This window comes from Callospermophilus lateralis, chromosome 12 (assembly GCF_048772815.1).
Source record: "Callospermophilus lateralis isolate mCalLat2 chromosome 12, mCalLat2.hap1, whole genome shotgun sequence".
In the NCBI taxonomy this organism is placed as follows: domain Eukaryota; kingdom Metazoa; phylum Chordata; class Mammalia; order Rodentia; family Sciuridae; genus Callospermophilus; species Callospermophilus lateralis.
Genome location: NC_135316.1, coordinates 24,276,402 through 24,292,959, shown reverse-complemented (window position 1 = coordinate 24,292,959; position 16,558 = coordinate 24,276,402). Strand labels below are relative to the sequence as shown.

Here is a 16,558-nt window from a genome sequence, read left to right as displayed (position 1 = left end):
GTCTTCAATTCAAAGGAAACACAAATTGTGAAAGTGTTGACTGTGTATTCTCACTCAGTTTTGTAGGAGGTGTCTTTATCTTTGAGCACCTTCAGTATGGCACCAGAGAATGTTTTATACACACTCCAGTATAAGGCTTGATGTATAACATTACTATAATCCTACTGGATATACAATTTGTACTATATACGTTTTATTTATATCAGTGTGAGTTTCCAGTTGTCTAGATTCATTTCAATGTCAGTCATGTAAAATGTACAAAAACAAGCTCTTCTGACTACTTGAGTTATTGAAGTGCAAGGTTAGAAGGAACAGCATACATTTATTAAGAATTTGCTATATGCTACATGTCTCCTATCCCTAAATCATTTAGATCTCACAACAACTTTTCAAAAATTAGAATAGCCATTTGTCTTACACAGTGAAGCCTAGAGAGATTTTTAACTTGTTTGATGAGATTTTAGGAAAGATCTTTGACCTAAACTCATTTTTCCTATTTATTACTGCTACACGAAGCCACATTTTTTATTATGAAAAAAATTGCTTTCAGTAGACTTTTTAATGTTTTAAAAAAAATTACCTTTTCCTACTAGATAATGACATTGAAATTACTATTAGTTTATCACAAATTATTTTTAATTTATCAGTTGTTCATTTGGAAAAATCCTTTTTCAGAAATTGAATGGATCTTAATTTTAGCCACTAAAATATTTATTTTAAGAAGTAAAATGAGTTCCAACCATTACCCATTTGCTTCTGCTCTAGCCCTTTTTAAATTTATTTTATCTGTACATTTTTCTCTCACAAGTAATAGTAAGAATGTGTGTAGCCTGTGGCAAATATGAAGGCTTTCTGCCAAACCACAAATGTGTGCAAGCGTATTGGATTAAAATTAATATTTTGCCAAATCCTATTGATTTGTATAATTTGCTAATGTATTATATTTTTTTATTTATAGGTAACTACCAAAAAGCATTAGATACTTACAAAGATATTCACAGAAAATTTCCTGAAAATGTTGAATGTAAGTGATCTTACATTTTATAACTTTGAAGGAACAAGATCGATCTCATATTTTAGTTCTAATATAAAATTACATTTGCTTCAGTAATTACATACAAAAATGTCACCTGTGTTTTCTGATACATGTATTTAATGTTTTTATAGAATCAGAAAATTTGATTATGTAAATATGTATTTTTATAGAATTTAATTATTGATAGATTTTTTAATAGAATACTGAATTCTCTTCAGTAATAAACAAAATATCTCAAGTTTTATGAAATTTTTTGAGAATAAATTTTAACTTACTGAATTTTTTTTTTTTAAAGAGAGAGAGAGAGAATTTTATTATTTATTTATTTATTTTTTAGTTTTTGGCGGACACAACATCTTTGTTTATATGTGGTGCTGAGGATCGAACCCGGGCCGCGTGCATGCCAGGCGAGCGCGCTACCGCATGAGCCACATCCCACCCCCTAACTTATTGAATTTTTAAAGTTTATAAACTGTGACATTTTAACTGTTCATTTTCATATATGATGTTTTGAGGTTGAAAAAATACTTTTAGAGTTTATGAAAATAGAATATTAATAGTCTTGTTGATGCTGATAGCAAATGATTTTTAATTTTTTAAAAAAATTTATTTATAGATGGACACAATATCTTTATTTTGTTTATTTTTATGTGGTACTGAGGATCGAACCCAGCACCTCACATGTATGAGGCAAGCGCTCTGCCACTGAGCCACCACGCCAGCCCTGTTACTTTTAATTTTAAAATATTATTTCAATATTTTATTTCTCAGTGGTAAATTAGATTTGTAGAAAATATTCATTGATTTCTCATCTTGTTACACAATAGATTTCGTGCAAACTTTATGATAATGTGAAGTATTACAATAACAACAAAATCAGGATAAAGAAAAAGAGAAAATACCTAAATTCATTTACTGTGTGTACTCATTGAACTGTATTTTTTGCCCTGAATTGCCTTGTATACAAAGGAAAGAGAAGAATTAGTTATATAATATTATTTTATGAAGAAGTACAAACTAGTTCCTTGAGAAGAAAACTTTCCAATTCTTAATTGTACTTGAGACACCAAGACATGTAGCAGATAATCATCAAAAAATACAGTAAATACTTCAAAAACATCTGCATCAAATGAAACAACATGTTTGAAAAGACTACTTTTAATTTTTTCCTTTACTGACAATGAATACAAAAAGGCACATTACAGTTTAATGGAAATAAATCTGTCCTGAGCTGAGTTTTCTGATGACCCAGACTGAATCAAGGATTAAATAGACATTCTGCATGTCCCTTAATTATATTTCTCCATTTGTCTTTTTTTTTTAATTTTTTTTGAGAGAGAGTGGAGAGAGAGAGAGAGTGAGAGAGAATTTTTTAATATTTATTTTTTTAGTTTTTCGGCAGGCACAACATCTTTGTTTGTATGTGGTGCTGAGGATCAAACCCGGGCCGCATGCATGGCAGGCGAGCGCGCTACCACTTGAGCCACATCCCCAGCCCCTCTCCATTTGTCTTTTATTTTAGCTTTTATTAGCTCTACAGTAGATAGCTCAGCTGTGATCTTTGGTAATGGTGCAGAATCAAGGTATTCTTTAAGGCTATTTAGAAGTAGATTTATAAACTCATAGCTGTATGCCAGTCAGGAAGCAGGCTACAAGGAAATTACTTGTAGAATTCTTTGAAAGTACAGACTTCTAGCCCTACCTTCAGATTGTCATTTAGGTATGCAGTGAACCCCTAGGCATCTTATTTTTTTATCTTAATTTTCATTTTAAAAGCATTTGATGTGATTTTTTGTTGTTGTTGTTGTTCTTTTTAGATATACATGACAAGAGTGCATTTTGACATATTAAATATATATATAAGGAGTATAACTTCCATTTCTTGTGGTTGTACATGATGTGGAGTTACGTTGGTCATGTATTCATATATGAACCTTGGAGAGTTATGTCCCATTCATTCTACTGTCTTTCTTATTCCCATCCCATTCTCTTCCCTTCCTTCCCCTTTATTTAATCCAATAAACTTCTATTCTTCCCTCCCCACCTTTATTGTGTGTTAGCATCCATATATCTTTGTGAATGGGATAGTTTTCCAACTTTCTCAGAGAGAACATTTGGCTTTTGGTTTGGGGAGTTGGCTTATTTTCACTTAGCATGATAGTCTCCAGTTCCATCCATTTACCAGCAAATACCATCATTTCAATCTTCTTTATGACTGAGTGATATTCCATTGTGTAGTACCAATTTGCAGTCTCACCAGCAATGTATAAGTGCACCTTTTTCCCCACATCCTCACCAACATTTACTGTTACTTGTGTTCTTGATAATTGCCATTCTGACTGGAGTGAGATAAAAATCTCAGTGTAGTTTTAATTTCTCTAATTGCTAGAGATGTTGAACTTTTTAAAATATATTTGTTGACCGATTATATTTCTTCTTCTGTGAAGTATCTGTTCAGTTCCTTTGCGCATTTATTGATTGGATTATTTGGTTTGGGGTATTAGGTTTTTTAATTCTTTATATATCCTGGAGATTATTGTTCTGAGGTGCAAGTGCAAAGATTTTTCTCCCATTCTATAGGCTCTCTCTTCACATTCTTGATCATTTCCTTTGTTATTAAGAAGCTTTTTAGTTTGATTCCATCCCATTTATTGATCTTGATTTTTCTTCTTGTACTTTAGGAGTCTTGTTGAGGAATTCTATTCCTAAGTCAACATGTTGGAGAGTTGAACCTGCATTTTCTTCTAGTGGATGCAGGGTCTTTGATTCTAATGCCTAAGTCCTTGATCCACTTTGAGTTGAGTTTTTGTGCATGGTGAGAGATAGGGGTTTAATTTCATTTTGCTGCGCATGGATTTTCAGTTTTCCTAGCACCATTTGTGGAAGAGGGTATCTTCCTCCAATGGATGTTTATGGTGCCTTTTTCTAGTATTCAATAACTGTATTTTAGGTCTTCTATTCTGTACCATTGGTCTTTATGTCTGTTTTGATGCCAATACCATGCTGTTTTATTACTATAGCTCTGTAGGATCATTTAAGGTCTGGTATTGTCATACCTCCTGCTTCATTTTTTTCAACTAAGGATTGCTTTGGCATTCTGGTCCTCTTATTTTTCCAACTGAATTTCATGACTGCTTTTTCTATTTCTACAAAGAGCATCATTGAAATTTAAATGGGAATTGCATTAAATCAGTGTAGCATTTTTGGTAGTATGGCCATTTTGACAATATTAATTCTGTCTATCAAAGAACATGAGAGATCTTTCCATCTTCTAAGGTCTTCTTCGATTTCTTTCTTTAGCATTCTGTAGTTTTCATTGTGGAGGTCTTTCACCTCTTTTGTTATATTGATTTTCAAATATTTTTTGAGGCTATTGTGAATGGGATAGTTTTCCAAATTTCTCTTTCAGTTGATTTGTCGCTAATGTATAGGAATGCAATTGATTTGTGGGTGCTAATTTTATATCTTGCTACTTTGCTGAATTCATTTATGATTTCTAGATATTTTCTTGTGGAGTTTTTTGGGGTCTTCTAAATATAGAATCATGTCATTGGCAAATACAGATAGTTTGAGTTCTTCTTTTCTATTTGTATCCCTTTAATTTCTTTCTTTTGCCTTATTGTGCTGGAGTTTCAAGGACTATGTTGAATAGAAGTACTAAAAGAGGGCATCCTATTTTTAAAGGTAATTCTTTCCATTTTTCTCCATTTATAATGATGTTGGCCTGGGATTTAACATATATATCTTTTACAATGTTAAGGTATCTTCCTACTATCCCTAGTTTTTCTAGTGTTTTGAACATGAATGGATGCTGTATTTTGTTAAATGCTTTTTCTGTATCTATTAAGATATAAAATTATGTGATGCTTTAAGTCTATTGATGTGATGAATTACATTTATTGATTTCTGTATGTTGAACCAACTTTGCATCCTGGGATGAACCCCATTTAATCATGGTATACTATTTTTTAAAATATATTTTTGTATGTGATTTGCCAGTATTTTTGCATCTATGTTTTTTGGGAATATTAGTCTGAAGTTTTCTTTCCTTGATGTGTCTTTGATTTTGATATCAGGGTGATACTAGCTTCATAGAATGAGTTTGGAAGGATTCCCTCCTTTTCTATTTCATGAAGTAATTTGAAGAAGATTGGTGTTAGTTCTTCTTTGAAGGTCTGCTAGAACTCTGTTGAGAATGTCTCTGGTCCGGTGGTTTTCTTTGTTGGTAGGCTTTTGATGGTATCTCTGTTACACTAGAGAACTGGTACTTTAGAGATTACACAAGAAGAGAGCGCGATAGCAGTGATAGTGCTATAAAAATGGAGCGACTCAACAGTCTGGCAGGCTGAAGAGTTTCTCAGCCTATCACTTCAGACATTTGAGATTGTATAATTCTGGGTTATGAGAAGCCATCCAGTAGATTTTAGGATTTTTGACAGCATCCATGACCTCTATGAACCAGATGTGATAGCACTTTCATCCCCAGTTATGAAAACTGAAAATCTTCAAACAAGGCCAAATGTCCCCCGAGGAGCAAAACTGCTGCCAGATGAAAACTACTGCTGTAGCCACAGCCCTTCTGCACAGGGTCCGGGCAGGGAATACCTTTAAGCAAGGCCAAGATTTTTCCTTTATAGAGAATTTCAGAATTACTCTAAAAATTAAATGAAAGATTATATGCCATAAGAAATGTTCAACATGATTTTGACCTATACAGTTTTCAATACAAGTGTTATCAATAGACTATCTTAACTATAGCTTTAGAAAAATTATATTGATACCTGTAGCATGTCTTATTTTTAGCTGAGTAGTTTCAAATGAACCAAACAGGATAATTTAGTTTTAAAATATATTCTTCACTCAAAAATTGGCCTGTTCTATAGACTGCAGATGGTATTCTACATTTCATAGGACGTTCACCAAAATAAATGATTTTTATTTTACATTAAATATCCTAAGACACACTCTTTGGAACTTAGGCAGATAAGAGAAACAGTTGTGTGTTATTTGTAGAAAATACAAATTACCAGGGGCTGGGGTTGTGGCTCAGTGGTAGAGCACTTGCCTTGTACATGCGGGACCTAGGTTCGATTCTCAGCACCACACAAAAATAAATAAGTGAAATAAAGGTATTATATTCAACTACAACTAAAAAATAAATATTAAAAAAAAGAAAACACAAACTACCTTCTACTTTCTTATAGAAAATACAAATTACCTGTTAATATAAGTGTATACAAAGGCAATTTTTATAGTAGTATGTGGGCACTTTAAATTATTTTAGTCTTGATTCTTTGCAATACTTTAATGGTCATAAACTGGTTATTTATGTACAAATTCTTGAGTGACTACTGTATTCTAGACACCATTCTACTAGCATTGTCGATGTGGCATAAAAAAAAATGGACTGAAATCCTTGGTGTCGTGGTTTGTATTCTAGTGGGAAAAGAAAGACAATAAAATTATTTATTTAGTAGTCATAAGTGCTGTGAAGGAAACACAGGTAAGTAGGTAGAAATATGGGAAAAGCTAGTGTTTTAGACAGGGTGATCAAGGGAGATCTTTCAGATGTCCAGGGTAGCATTTGAGCAGACATGAAAAGATAGAAGGAAGCAAGACACTAAGACTTGGAAGTTCATTTGGTCAGAGCACAGTGGACCTTGTGATGGAAGAGCAGAAGGATGAGTCAGAGGAGGTGGGCTGTATGAACAGACAGGATATATGTTTAAATAATTGCCTGTGTATACACATATCTTAACAGGTAATGTGTATTTTCTACAAGAAAGTAGAAGATAATTTGTGTTTTCTACAGGTCCTCTCAGGCCTCATATCAAGACTTCAGGGTGTATTTTTAGGGAAATGATAAACTACTGGAGAATTTTGACCAGAAATGTAATATGACTTCACAGAGCATCACTAAAAGTAGGATTAACTCACCCTCCTGTACTTTAGGTCCAGATCAAAAGATCATTTCAGCTGCTGTCTGAAGAATAAACTGGGGTGGGCAGATTCACATGAGAACTCAAAGTATTAGCTTGGACTCAAATGATAAGAGTGGAGATGATGAAAGTTGGTCAAACTCTGAATATGTTTGGAAGGTATTGGTGACAGCATTTTCTGGCCGTTTGGATGTAATATGAGAGAGAGAGGGGTCAGTGGGTAGAGAAGTCAAGGATAACCTCATAGATTTAGAAGTGGGCAACTAGAAGGATAGAGCCCCTATTCACTGAGATGGAAAACTGGAGAAGGAGCAAGATTTAGAGAAAAAATTCAGCTTGTATTAAACATGTTATGTTTGACCTACCTCTTAGATAGCCACGAGGATCTGTTATTTGGTCACTTAAAGTTGGGGGTCATCGGGCTGGGGATGTGGCTCAAGTGGTAGCGCGCTCGCCTGGCATGCGTGCGGCCCGGGTTCGATTCTCAGCACCCCATACAAACAAAAATGTTGTGTCCGCCGATAACTAAAAAATAAATATTAAAATTCTCTCTCTCTCTCTCTCTCTCTTTCTCTCTCTCTCCTCTCTCATTCTCTCTTTAAAAAAAAAGTTGGGGGTCATCAGCATATAAATTTAATGTGTTAAGTATGTTTTTTGTGTTCTTCTGTTATAATATGTATTCTCTTTATTTTGTTTTTTTTTTTAATGTGGTGCTGAGAATCGAACCCAGTGCCTCACGCATGCTAGGCGAGTGCACTACCACTTGAGCCACATCCTCAGCCCCTTGTATTCTCAATAATATTTTTAAATTAAGTGTGTGTTAGCTTTAAGCCTTCCCTGTTTCTTTATTCATTCATTTATTTCCCCAAAATTTTTATCAGCTATTTTTTATGTGCTAGGAATACAATTTATGTTAAGTCTTGATTTTGGCTTCCTAGGATTCACTAATAGTCAGTTGTCTGATATAGTATAACAGTTAATTGAAAAATGTCCAAAGTGCTGTGGAAGTATAGAGCCCTTAATTTTACCAGTATCAGGAGACAATTTCCATAATTAGGTTTCACAGAGGAAGTGACATTTGAAGTAGCTTTGAAGGTTACAGAGGCTTTACCAAGGAGGTAAGGCAGAAACAGGCATTCCAGGTAGAAAAATAGCATTAAGAAGAACAAGGAGATTTAAGAATGTAGATTCTATTTTAAAATGTATCCTATTTCAAAAACTGTAGCAGATGGAACATATGTTTTCTTATACTACAAACAAACTAAAAAGACATTTTCCAAAAATTATAAACACAAAGAGATAATTAAATTTGGGGCAATTTTAAGGACATTTTCTAATTAGCAGATTAGAAATACTGCAGGGGTAGGTAGGCAGTGAAAAATTCAACAAGAAATAAATCAATTCATAACACAGAACTGCAGGAAATACCATGAATTGGAGACATTCAAGAGTGGGAGGTGTGTCTACTGGTGCTGAAAGCAGAAGGGTTGACTAAGAATTAGTGTAAGGAACAGCTTGTTTCCGAATCCCCTACCTAAATTGTACAGCAAGAAATTGGGCAAAATGCAGTGAGGTGGTTGGTGGGTGATGTGGTGAAATGTACTTAAGAGTTATTTAATAATGTCAAAATGATTAATTGTAAAAGTAGGAGAAAGAGAAGAATAACTCGGATATTTATGTGGATAGTAGGAGATAAAGTGAGAGAAAATGCAGGGGAAAAAAGAGACTTTAGGGGAAATGATGATGTCAGTTTAAGGTAGATTTTCTTTGAGGTATTGCGGATGTCAGGTAGATTTATCCATTCTATTTAACTTTAGCAAAGTTACAATAATTCGTAGAAAGAAATGTAGTAAAAGCTGAGGAGAAATGTGTAATCTGGAATTATAGGTTAGTTTTAAATGATCTACAGATACAGTTGAGGTTTACAAAAGGAGAAAACTTCCTAGGGGCAGTTCATAAAGTAAATATGGAATAACCAAGTGTGGAATCCTGGAGCACACTAACATTTAAGTGAAATAGAGGAAACGGTAAAGAAACAGAAAAGGGGAGTCAGGAAGATAAGCCAAGGGAGAAGGATTTCAAGAAAAGACATGGTTGTTCATGAAGTAAAAAACTAAAAGAATTGGCAGGAAGCCAGTGACTTTGAAAGATCTTCAGAGAAGTAGTAGCGGTAGAAACAGAATCACTGTGGGGTGGAAATGTGAGTGGAAATTGAAGTAATTGACCACTTTGTGGAATTTATATTTGAAGGAGTAATGGAAGATGAAATCTAAAGAATGTAGCAGAATCCAGGGAAGATTTTTCTTCAAGAATGTGAAAAGGTGAACATTTCTGTTGGATAAGGGGAATGATCCAGTAGAAAAGGAGAAATTGAAAGTATGCCCAGAGAAGCCATGGTGATGGAAAAAGATGTTTGAGGGAATGGAATTTACCATACAGGCTAGATAGTTTAACTTTGGAAAAATGCTAGAGCATTTCTCATACAAGAAAATATTTAACAGAATACTAAAGCACAAGAACGGTTTATCAGTATCTTTATAGACCAAGAACAGGACAAAGCCCAAGGTACGTTTTGTTGGCAAGTACAGGTTGGAATAGATTGCTCCTTGTTTCAGCCCAAGTAATAAGAGGGGATGAGAAGTCAGCAGGGAACTATGAAAAAATGTGCCATTGAACAAGGAAATATAAATAATTTTTATAACCCAGAGAAAGAGTTTAAAAAAGTATTATAGTAACTAGGAGAAGATGCATATTTGGTCCCTTGTAATCCCCGCCCCCTCTTTTTTTTCCTCTGTTGGCAGTGCTAAGGGTAAGACTAAGTCAAGAACAGACAAGCAGAAAGTCAAAGGCTAAGGTGAAATAGGTTGATATCAAAAAAATGGGGGTAATACTAAGAGTATGATATATAAGAAAGGATTATAGGGAAACTAAAAATGTATAATAGTTAAATTCTAACTAAAGGCAGTAAAGAGTAGAAAATCAAAATTAGTAATTGGAAAACTGATAATTTATCCCAGAATGTGGAGAAAAGAAAAGAAAAAAGATTAAAGAATTTAAGAGTTGGATAGATTCAGAAGACCAGGAAGATACAATATAAAAAATAGAAGCACTGACAAAGAATAAAACAGAACAGTTGAAATAAAAGCAAAAGTCAAAGGCAGAATATAAGAAATATTCTATAATAAGCACCCCCACCACAAAAAAATCTTCTGTCTGCAAAGAAAAATAATTTGGATAGCTACCAGCCACACTAAATACCTAAGGCAGTAGAACAGTCTTTACCTCTGCATGTAAATGCAACAGAAAGACATTCTTAGATATATGGAGGCTAGAAAATGTACTCATCTCTCCTCAGCCACAAAAAGTCGTTTTGAAAACTTAGTAGGAGCTCTCTGGAAAGCTGACTCAAACTTTAAAGCTCAAAAAGGGAAATAAATACTTTTATATCAGAACAAGTCAGAGTCAAAATTAATTTAACTGTAGATTAACTAAATGAAATTTTCTAGAGTTAAATGTAGGTAATTATAAAATATAATTTAAGAAAGTTGTGGTGAGGGTATAAATGAGAAGAATGCTATATTTCTCTTCATTTATGAGGGCATCATAAAATACCTTTGAAATCTTGATACTGATAGGAAAGATATAACAATAACAAGCTTCCCTATTGTGTGAGCAGCGTTCATCTCTTATGGGAGAAAAAGCAATTAGACTTCTAAAATTCTACTCATAGTAGAAGTTAATACAGTTTCAGGAAGGCAGAATGGTAATATGTATCAGGAGCCTAAAAATAATCATAAAGTTTGAATGCCAGTGAGTCCACTATTTAATAACTTAAGGAAATAAGAGAGCCTCAAAAAATTTGAAAACAACATTCAGAAAAGTGAATAAAATTATGGCATATCATAAAATATTCTTCAGATATTAGAAACTATTTTTAATATAACCTGAAGTTATTCTCTTTGTAACTGAAAAAATATAGGAAAAATACATATTTTAGTTTTGTTTTATCTACAGGTATAAGACAAAACTTTTATTTTGTTCTTTATACCTCTACATTTTAAAAAATCTTCTACAATGATCTGCATTGCTGTTGTATTGAGGGAAACAAATTATTTTAAAACTAAATAATAAAAATATTTAAGGTAATTGAGACCATAAATGGCAGAAACCATTTTCATTAATGCAAAAACAGAATCATTGTGGTTTTGGTTATTCATAATTTTGTTAATTTTGTAAACTCAATCTTAAGTACACCTGGCAGCAAATCCCAGAATAGCATAAGACCTATAGCAGGTGAAACTAAATAATATGTCACTGGTGATTAAGTATATGTATGTATGTAAGTGATAAAAGAAGTTTTCATCATTGTTTTATGCATTGAAATGATAAACACAGAAAGCTCAGGGATGCATTTATGGGACTGAACAGAAGAACAAATAGGCAGAGGCAAGATATTGGGATGTTCTGATTCCCCACTTCTTAAGTGTTCATTTCTTTTTTTTTTTAATTGTTTTTATTTTTTAAATACCAGACAGCGGAATGCATTATGTGATGTCCATAGGTGTTCCAGCCTTTGCTAATTACTTTATATATATTTGATGTTGACTTTTTTTTGCATTCCCATTGCTTTGCACATAATGTGAATAGTAGTTATTAAAAGAAAAAATTAATGACAATAAAAAGAAAATATATTACTAATTTTTATTATTATTGTTATTTTTATTATATGTACAGACTGTCTGCATTTTGTAGCCTACTCTCCCTTACAGCTGTTTACATGTATTTATGAATTGCCCTTTAGCACATAAACAAATGTTATATCTGCCTTGTGAGTTCTCACCTGGCAGTGTCTTGAGCCATGTTTCTTCTAGGATCTGACAGTTTAAGGACAAGGCAAATGGAAAGGATCCATTATATCCCCTCCAAGGGAGTCAGTTCTCCAGCAGTCCAGAGATTGTAACATGTAATTATTTTTCAGGAGTAAAAGAAAACACTATGTGTGCTCATCATTTTTACCTCTTTCCCAGAAGACTGAGTTCATTTGTTGGCCTTTTATCACTATACGCATTCTTCCCTAAATCTATTTTTTGCAATTTAGGTCTGCGTTTCTTGGTTCGCCTCTGCACAGATATTGGATTAAAAGAAGTTCAAGAATATGCCACAAAACTCAAGAGATTGGAAAAAATGAAAGAAATAAGGGAACAGTTATCTCACATGGACTGAAAATCGTTGTCTGTTCATTTTCAAAATGTCATCCTGCTATAGGTAAAAATATGACATTAGTAGCTTCTGTCAAAAATCAGAGTTGAAATTTTCTTCTGCCCTGTCATAAGATGAGGAATAACTGAAATTTTGTTTTAGGATAAAATTCTATCAGAAGTGGGTTTCCAATAGAAGAAAGAAAACTGGATTCTGTGTAGTCTTTAGTGGAAAGCTATTAACAAATATTGTAAATTTCCACAGTATGATATAACTTACAGGTTAATTTGAAGGCTTGTTTTAATTGGAGAGTCCTGCATCCCTTGAGAGGCAATCACTTGTCTACAACAATAGTCATTTTTCCTTAAATATTTTTAATATAATGGAGTTTGGCTCTGAGAATAACTTTAGCACACACTGAAGCATTTTTAAGTCATTTCTATATTCTGTACAGTATGTAGAATAGCAGTGTTCTTATTTTACTACTTTAAAGAATCATCTACAAAGTTTGAGCCTAGACTATTTAAAAGTTTAATGTGGGGGTGGGGATGTGGCTCAAGGGTAATGCGCTCGCCTGGCATGCGCAGGGCGCTGGGTTCTGGGTTCGATCCTCAGCACCACATAAAATAAAATAAAGGTGTCCACCGAAAACTGAAAAATAAATATTAAAAAAATTCTTTAAAAAAATAAATAAATAAAAGTTTAATGTGAATTCTGAATATTTCCTTTTACAGAAAAAGTAAGTTCTTGAAACTGATATTGCTATATTAGAAAAAATTCTAAATAAGGAATTAAATTACTTTTTCTTAAATTGTGAAAATATGCTGACAAAGGACTTTTTAAAAATAAAATTATCTTGGATATAGAGAAAATCTAAATTCTGTTTTTGTTTTCAAAATACAATTGTTGTATTTGATTTTAAGATGCAGTCTTATGGTCTGGGGTTATGGCTCAGTGGTGGAGCGCTTGCCTACATGTGTGAAGCACTGGGTTCGATTCTTAGTACCACATATAAATAAAGTCCATTGACAACTAAAATAATATTTTTTAAAAAAAAGATGTAATCTGATAATTCTCTTGTAAAGGTATCCAGTTGTAAAAAGATTATGGGCAAACAGATTTTTTTACTTTAATTAAACTCTAAAATATCAAGTTGGTTTAAAATGCTAACGTAGGGTATATATTAAAATGTGCTATAATGGCCAATATAATTCCACATACCAAATACTAATTAATTAGATAACTTGTATGAAAGCTTTGTAAAATGTAAACTGACATTAACTGAAGTTCAAATGATCATAATTGTCATAATTGCTATTGAATGTGTTTCATTAATCAGAATCAAAAATGAATATATATATATAATGTGTATATATATATATATATATATATATATATATCTTTTTTTAATTATTAGAGCTTTATGTGTAGTGGTTGGGTTCATCCTCATACAGATGTTGATTTTAGTTCATGATCCCCCTTTTCCTTCCCATCCTTTCTCCCTTCTATATTTCAAACCTAGAATGTTTTTTGGAACTCAGTTCATTATCATGTAAAATTCTCTAATATAGAACCCTAAATGTGCAGAGTCAGATTTTTCAGACTTTACAAGTTTAAGGATTATTAGTTTTAAACTGAAGAAGAACAAACTACTACAAATAGGGATCATGCATAACACACTTCTTACGATTTATAACCTTAAGATGGTATATGCATTAGCGCCTGTGATTTAGTAGACTTCTAATGTTGACCTCTTTTTTTTGATACCATATTGTTTTACTCATAAAGGTACTCTCATGTATAAGGCCAATCTATAAATTTGAATTATGCACATAATATTATCAGTATGGTAATCTAATAAAATCTAAGCTTACACAGTCCCATCTATTTTCAGATTGCTGCAAAATGCAATCAGAATACTACTTATTTTTTCTTTCATATGTAATTGCATTGGCTGTCCAAAGGAAGAATTTTGTCAACAATTTATAAACTAAAAGAAAAAATTTTTTAAAAATGGATGATGTTTTCACTTTGCAGATTCAGTGAAGTGTGGTTTTGGCTTCAAAAACTGGTTTACTTAAATCAAAATTTACAAAAATTATGAAAATATATTCACTTGTTAAATATGTTAATTTAGCACAAACATTAAATTTTTTACAAAGCAAAAATTTTAACTTTAGAAAACAGATTAAAATAATTTGCTAAACATGTTTAATCAATATAGTAATTTTGATCTTTATGAAAACCTTTTTTTGTGTTGACCTCTTAAACAGTGAGATATGGTAGCCTTTTAACTAACTCCTTACGAACTTCTTTGCAACCAGTTCACAAAGAATCTTAATGTAAACTTAGGATTGATTTCAGAGAATTCCTGGGAAATGAGCTTGAAAGGACTAAGATGAAAGCATCCTCCTTTAAGTAGAATTACTTCTTAAAATTTTTTAGCATTTACCATTAACACAACTTTCCCACTCTTAGTTGTATCATAGTTGAATCAGTAGAGATATTGTTCTCTCCTTCTGATTTTTATAGGGTTTGGGTCCAAACTTTACCTTTTCTTCTTCCCTTATCCTCTTTGCTTTATTATAGTCTCTCTATATAGTTTTGTTTTGTTTTTTTTTTGAGAGAGAGAGAATTTTAATATTTATATTTTAGTTTTCGGCAAACACAACATCTTTGTTTGTATGTGGTGCTAAGGATAGGACCCAGGCCGCACGCATGCCAGGCGAGCGCGCTACCGCTTGAGCCACATCCCCAGCCCCTCTCTATATAGTTTTTAAACTTTTTTTTTAATCTGACTACTTTGGACTAATATTCATAAGTGCTAATGAAATTTATTATATTTTAATGAATAATGTCATTGAAACTTTTGCTTTCCATTACTACTTAGACTCCTTATTACTCTTCCATTAAAATATTTATATGTTCATTAATCAGGTTTTATCTATTATTCTCATACACCTAGAATCTTTTTATATTCATCTGTACTTTGAAAAATAAAACAACCAATTTTTGGTAAAAATAATGTTTTTTTTCTGAGAATGTATGCAAAAAGGAATTAGAACTTGTGCTTGTTAATTATTAGCAAGCCTTGTTTTCATTGGGATGGTATAATTGTTAGGGACAACTATATTTTAAGAAGAATATTTAAGGGGTTGAGGGTGTAGCTCAGTGGTAGAGTGCTTGCCTAGCATGTGTGAGACAGTAGGTTCAATTCTCAGCACCATATATAAAGAAAGAGAGGAGAGAGAGAAAGTTCCATCAACTACTAAAAATATATATATATTAAAAAAAAAAAAAAGAAGAGGCTGGGCATGGTGACACTCCTATGATCCCAGCGGCTCAGGAGGCAGAGGCAAGAGGATCACAAGTTCAGAGCCAGCCTCAGCAATTTGGTGAGGTGCTAAGCAACTCAGTGAGTCCCTGTCTCTATAAAATACAAAATAGAGCTAGGAATGTGACTCAGTGGTTGAGTGTCTATGAGTTGAATCCCTGGTACCTGCCACAAAATAAAAAGGAAGAATATTTAAAATACCTGGGAACAAATCATTTTCAGGGACCACCCTCCAGGAATTTTAAAAATATCCATTTTTCTACAAATAAATGTCTTATTAGTTACCAATAAATGTTTTATTAATTGCAAATAAAAACTAATATTCTACTCACTAAATAATTTCCTAGTGGCTTTATAAAGACTGCTTTAGTAAACTTACATGACTTACCCTTGATATAATTAAACTATCCAGTGTTTATCTCCTTACATCTCTCTATACTTATATGTACTTCTTTGCATAATAATTTATCACTGGTCTCATTAAAATTTATGTAAAACCCAATGCCACTTGGATATATCCTCTCATTATTACAACTTTTCCTTAGTATTTCGTGCTCGAAGTTTCTTATACCTTAGTCATTGTGGGGGGAGGGGTTCGTTTGAGTTATGCATGACAGTAGAATCCATTTTGACATAATTATGCAAGCATGGAATGTATCTTGTCCTAATTCAGACCTTAGTCTGTCTTTGGAATTAAAGTCATAGTCCAAATCTACAAAGTAGTAAAATAAACATTGAGTCTCTCTTTTCAATTTCCTTGAAATCTACTTGGTTTCTTGGACTTCATAGTCAGTGGCATTTTCCCTTTTCTCCCTTTTCCTTAAATTGTTCTATTCACATTTAAGAGTTTTTTCTATATTCATTATTGCATCATAAATAATAAAAACATAAAAACATTTTCTTGAGGTTTTTCTCATCTAAGTTTTGCTTATAAACACGGTCAAGGGGGATCAATGAAAAAGAAAGGTCCTAGGAAGAAGAAAAGAGGCTTAAAGAGAAAGAATGCACACATATCAAGTAACTCTTGTCCATCCCATTTCTATTTGTCTT

General features: G+C 32.7%; 1 protein-coding gene across 1 annotated transcript in view; it reads left to right on the top strand.

Moving 5' to 3' along the window:
- LOC143642381 (intraflagellar transport protein 88 homolog) overlaps positions 1-12,198 on the top strand; it is a 197,245-nt gene extending 185,047 nt beyond the window's left edge. The window contains exons 11-12 of the mRNA XM_077110702.1: positions 959-1,024; positions 12,074-12,198. Coding sequence (XP_076966817.1) covers positions 959-1,024; positions 12,074-12,198 — 191 coding nt within the window. The remainder of the gene's footprint in view (positions 1-958; positions 1,025-12,073) is intronic.
- Positions 12,199-16,558: the final 4,360 nt, after the last annotated feature.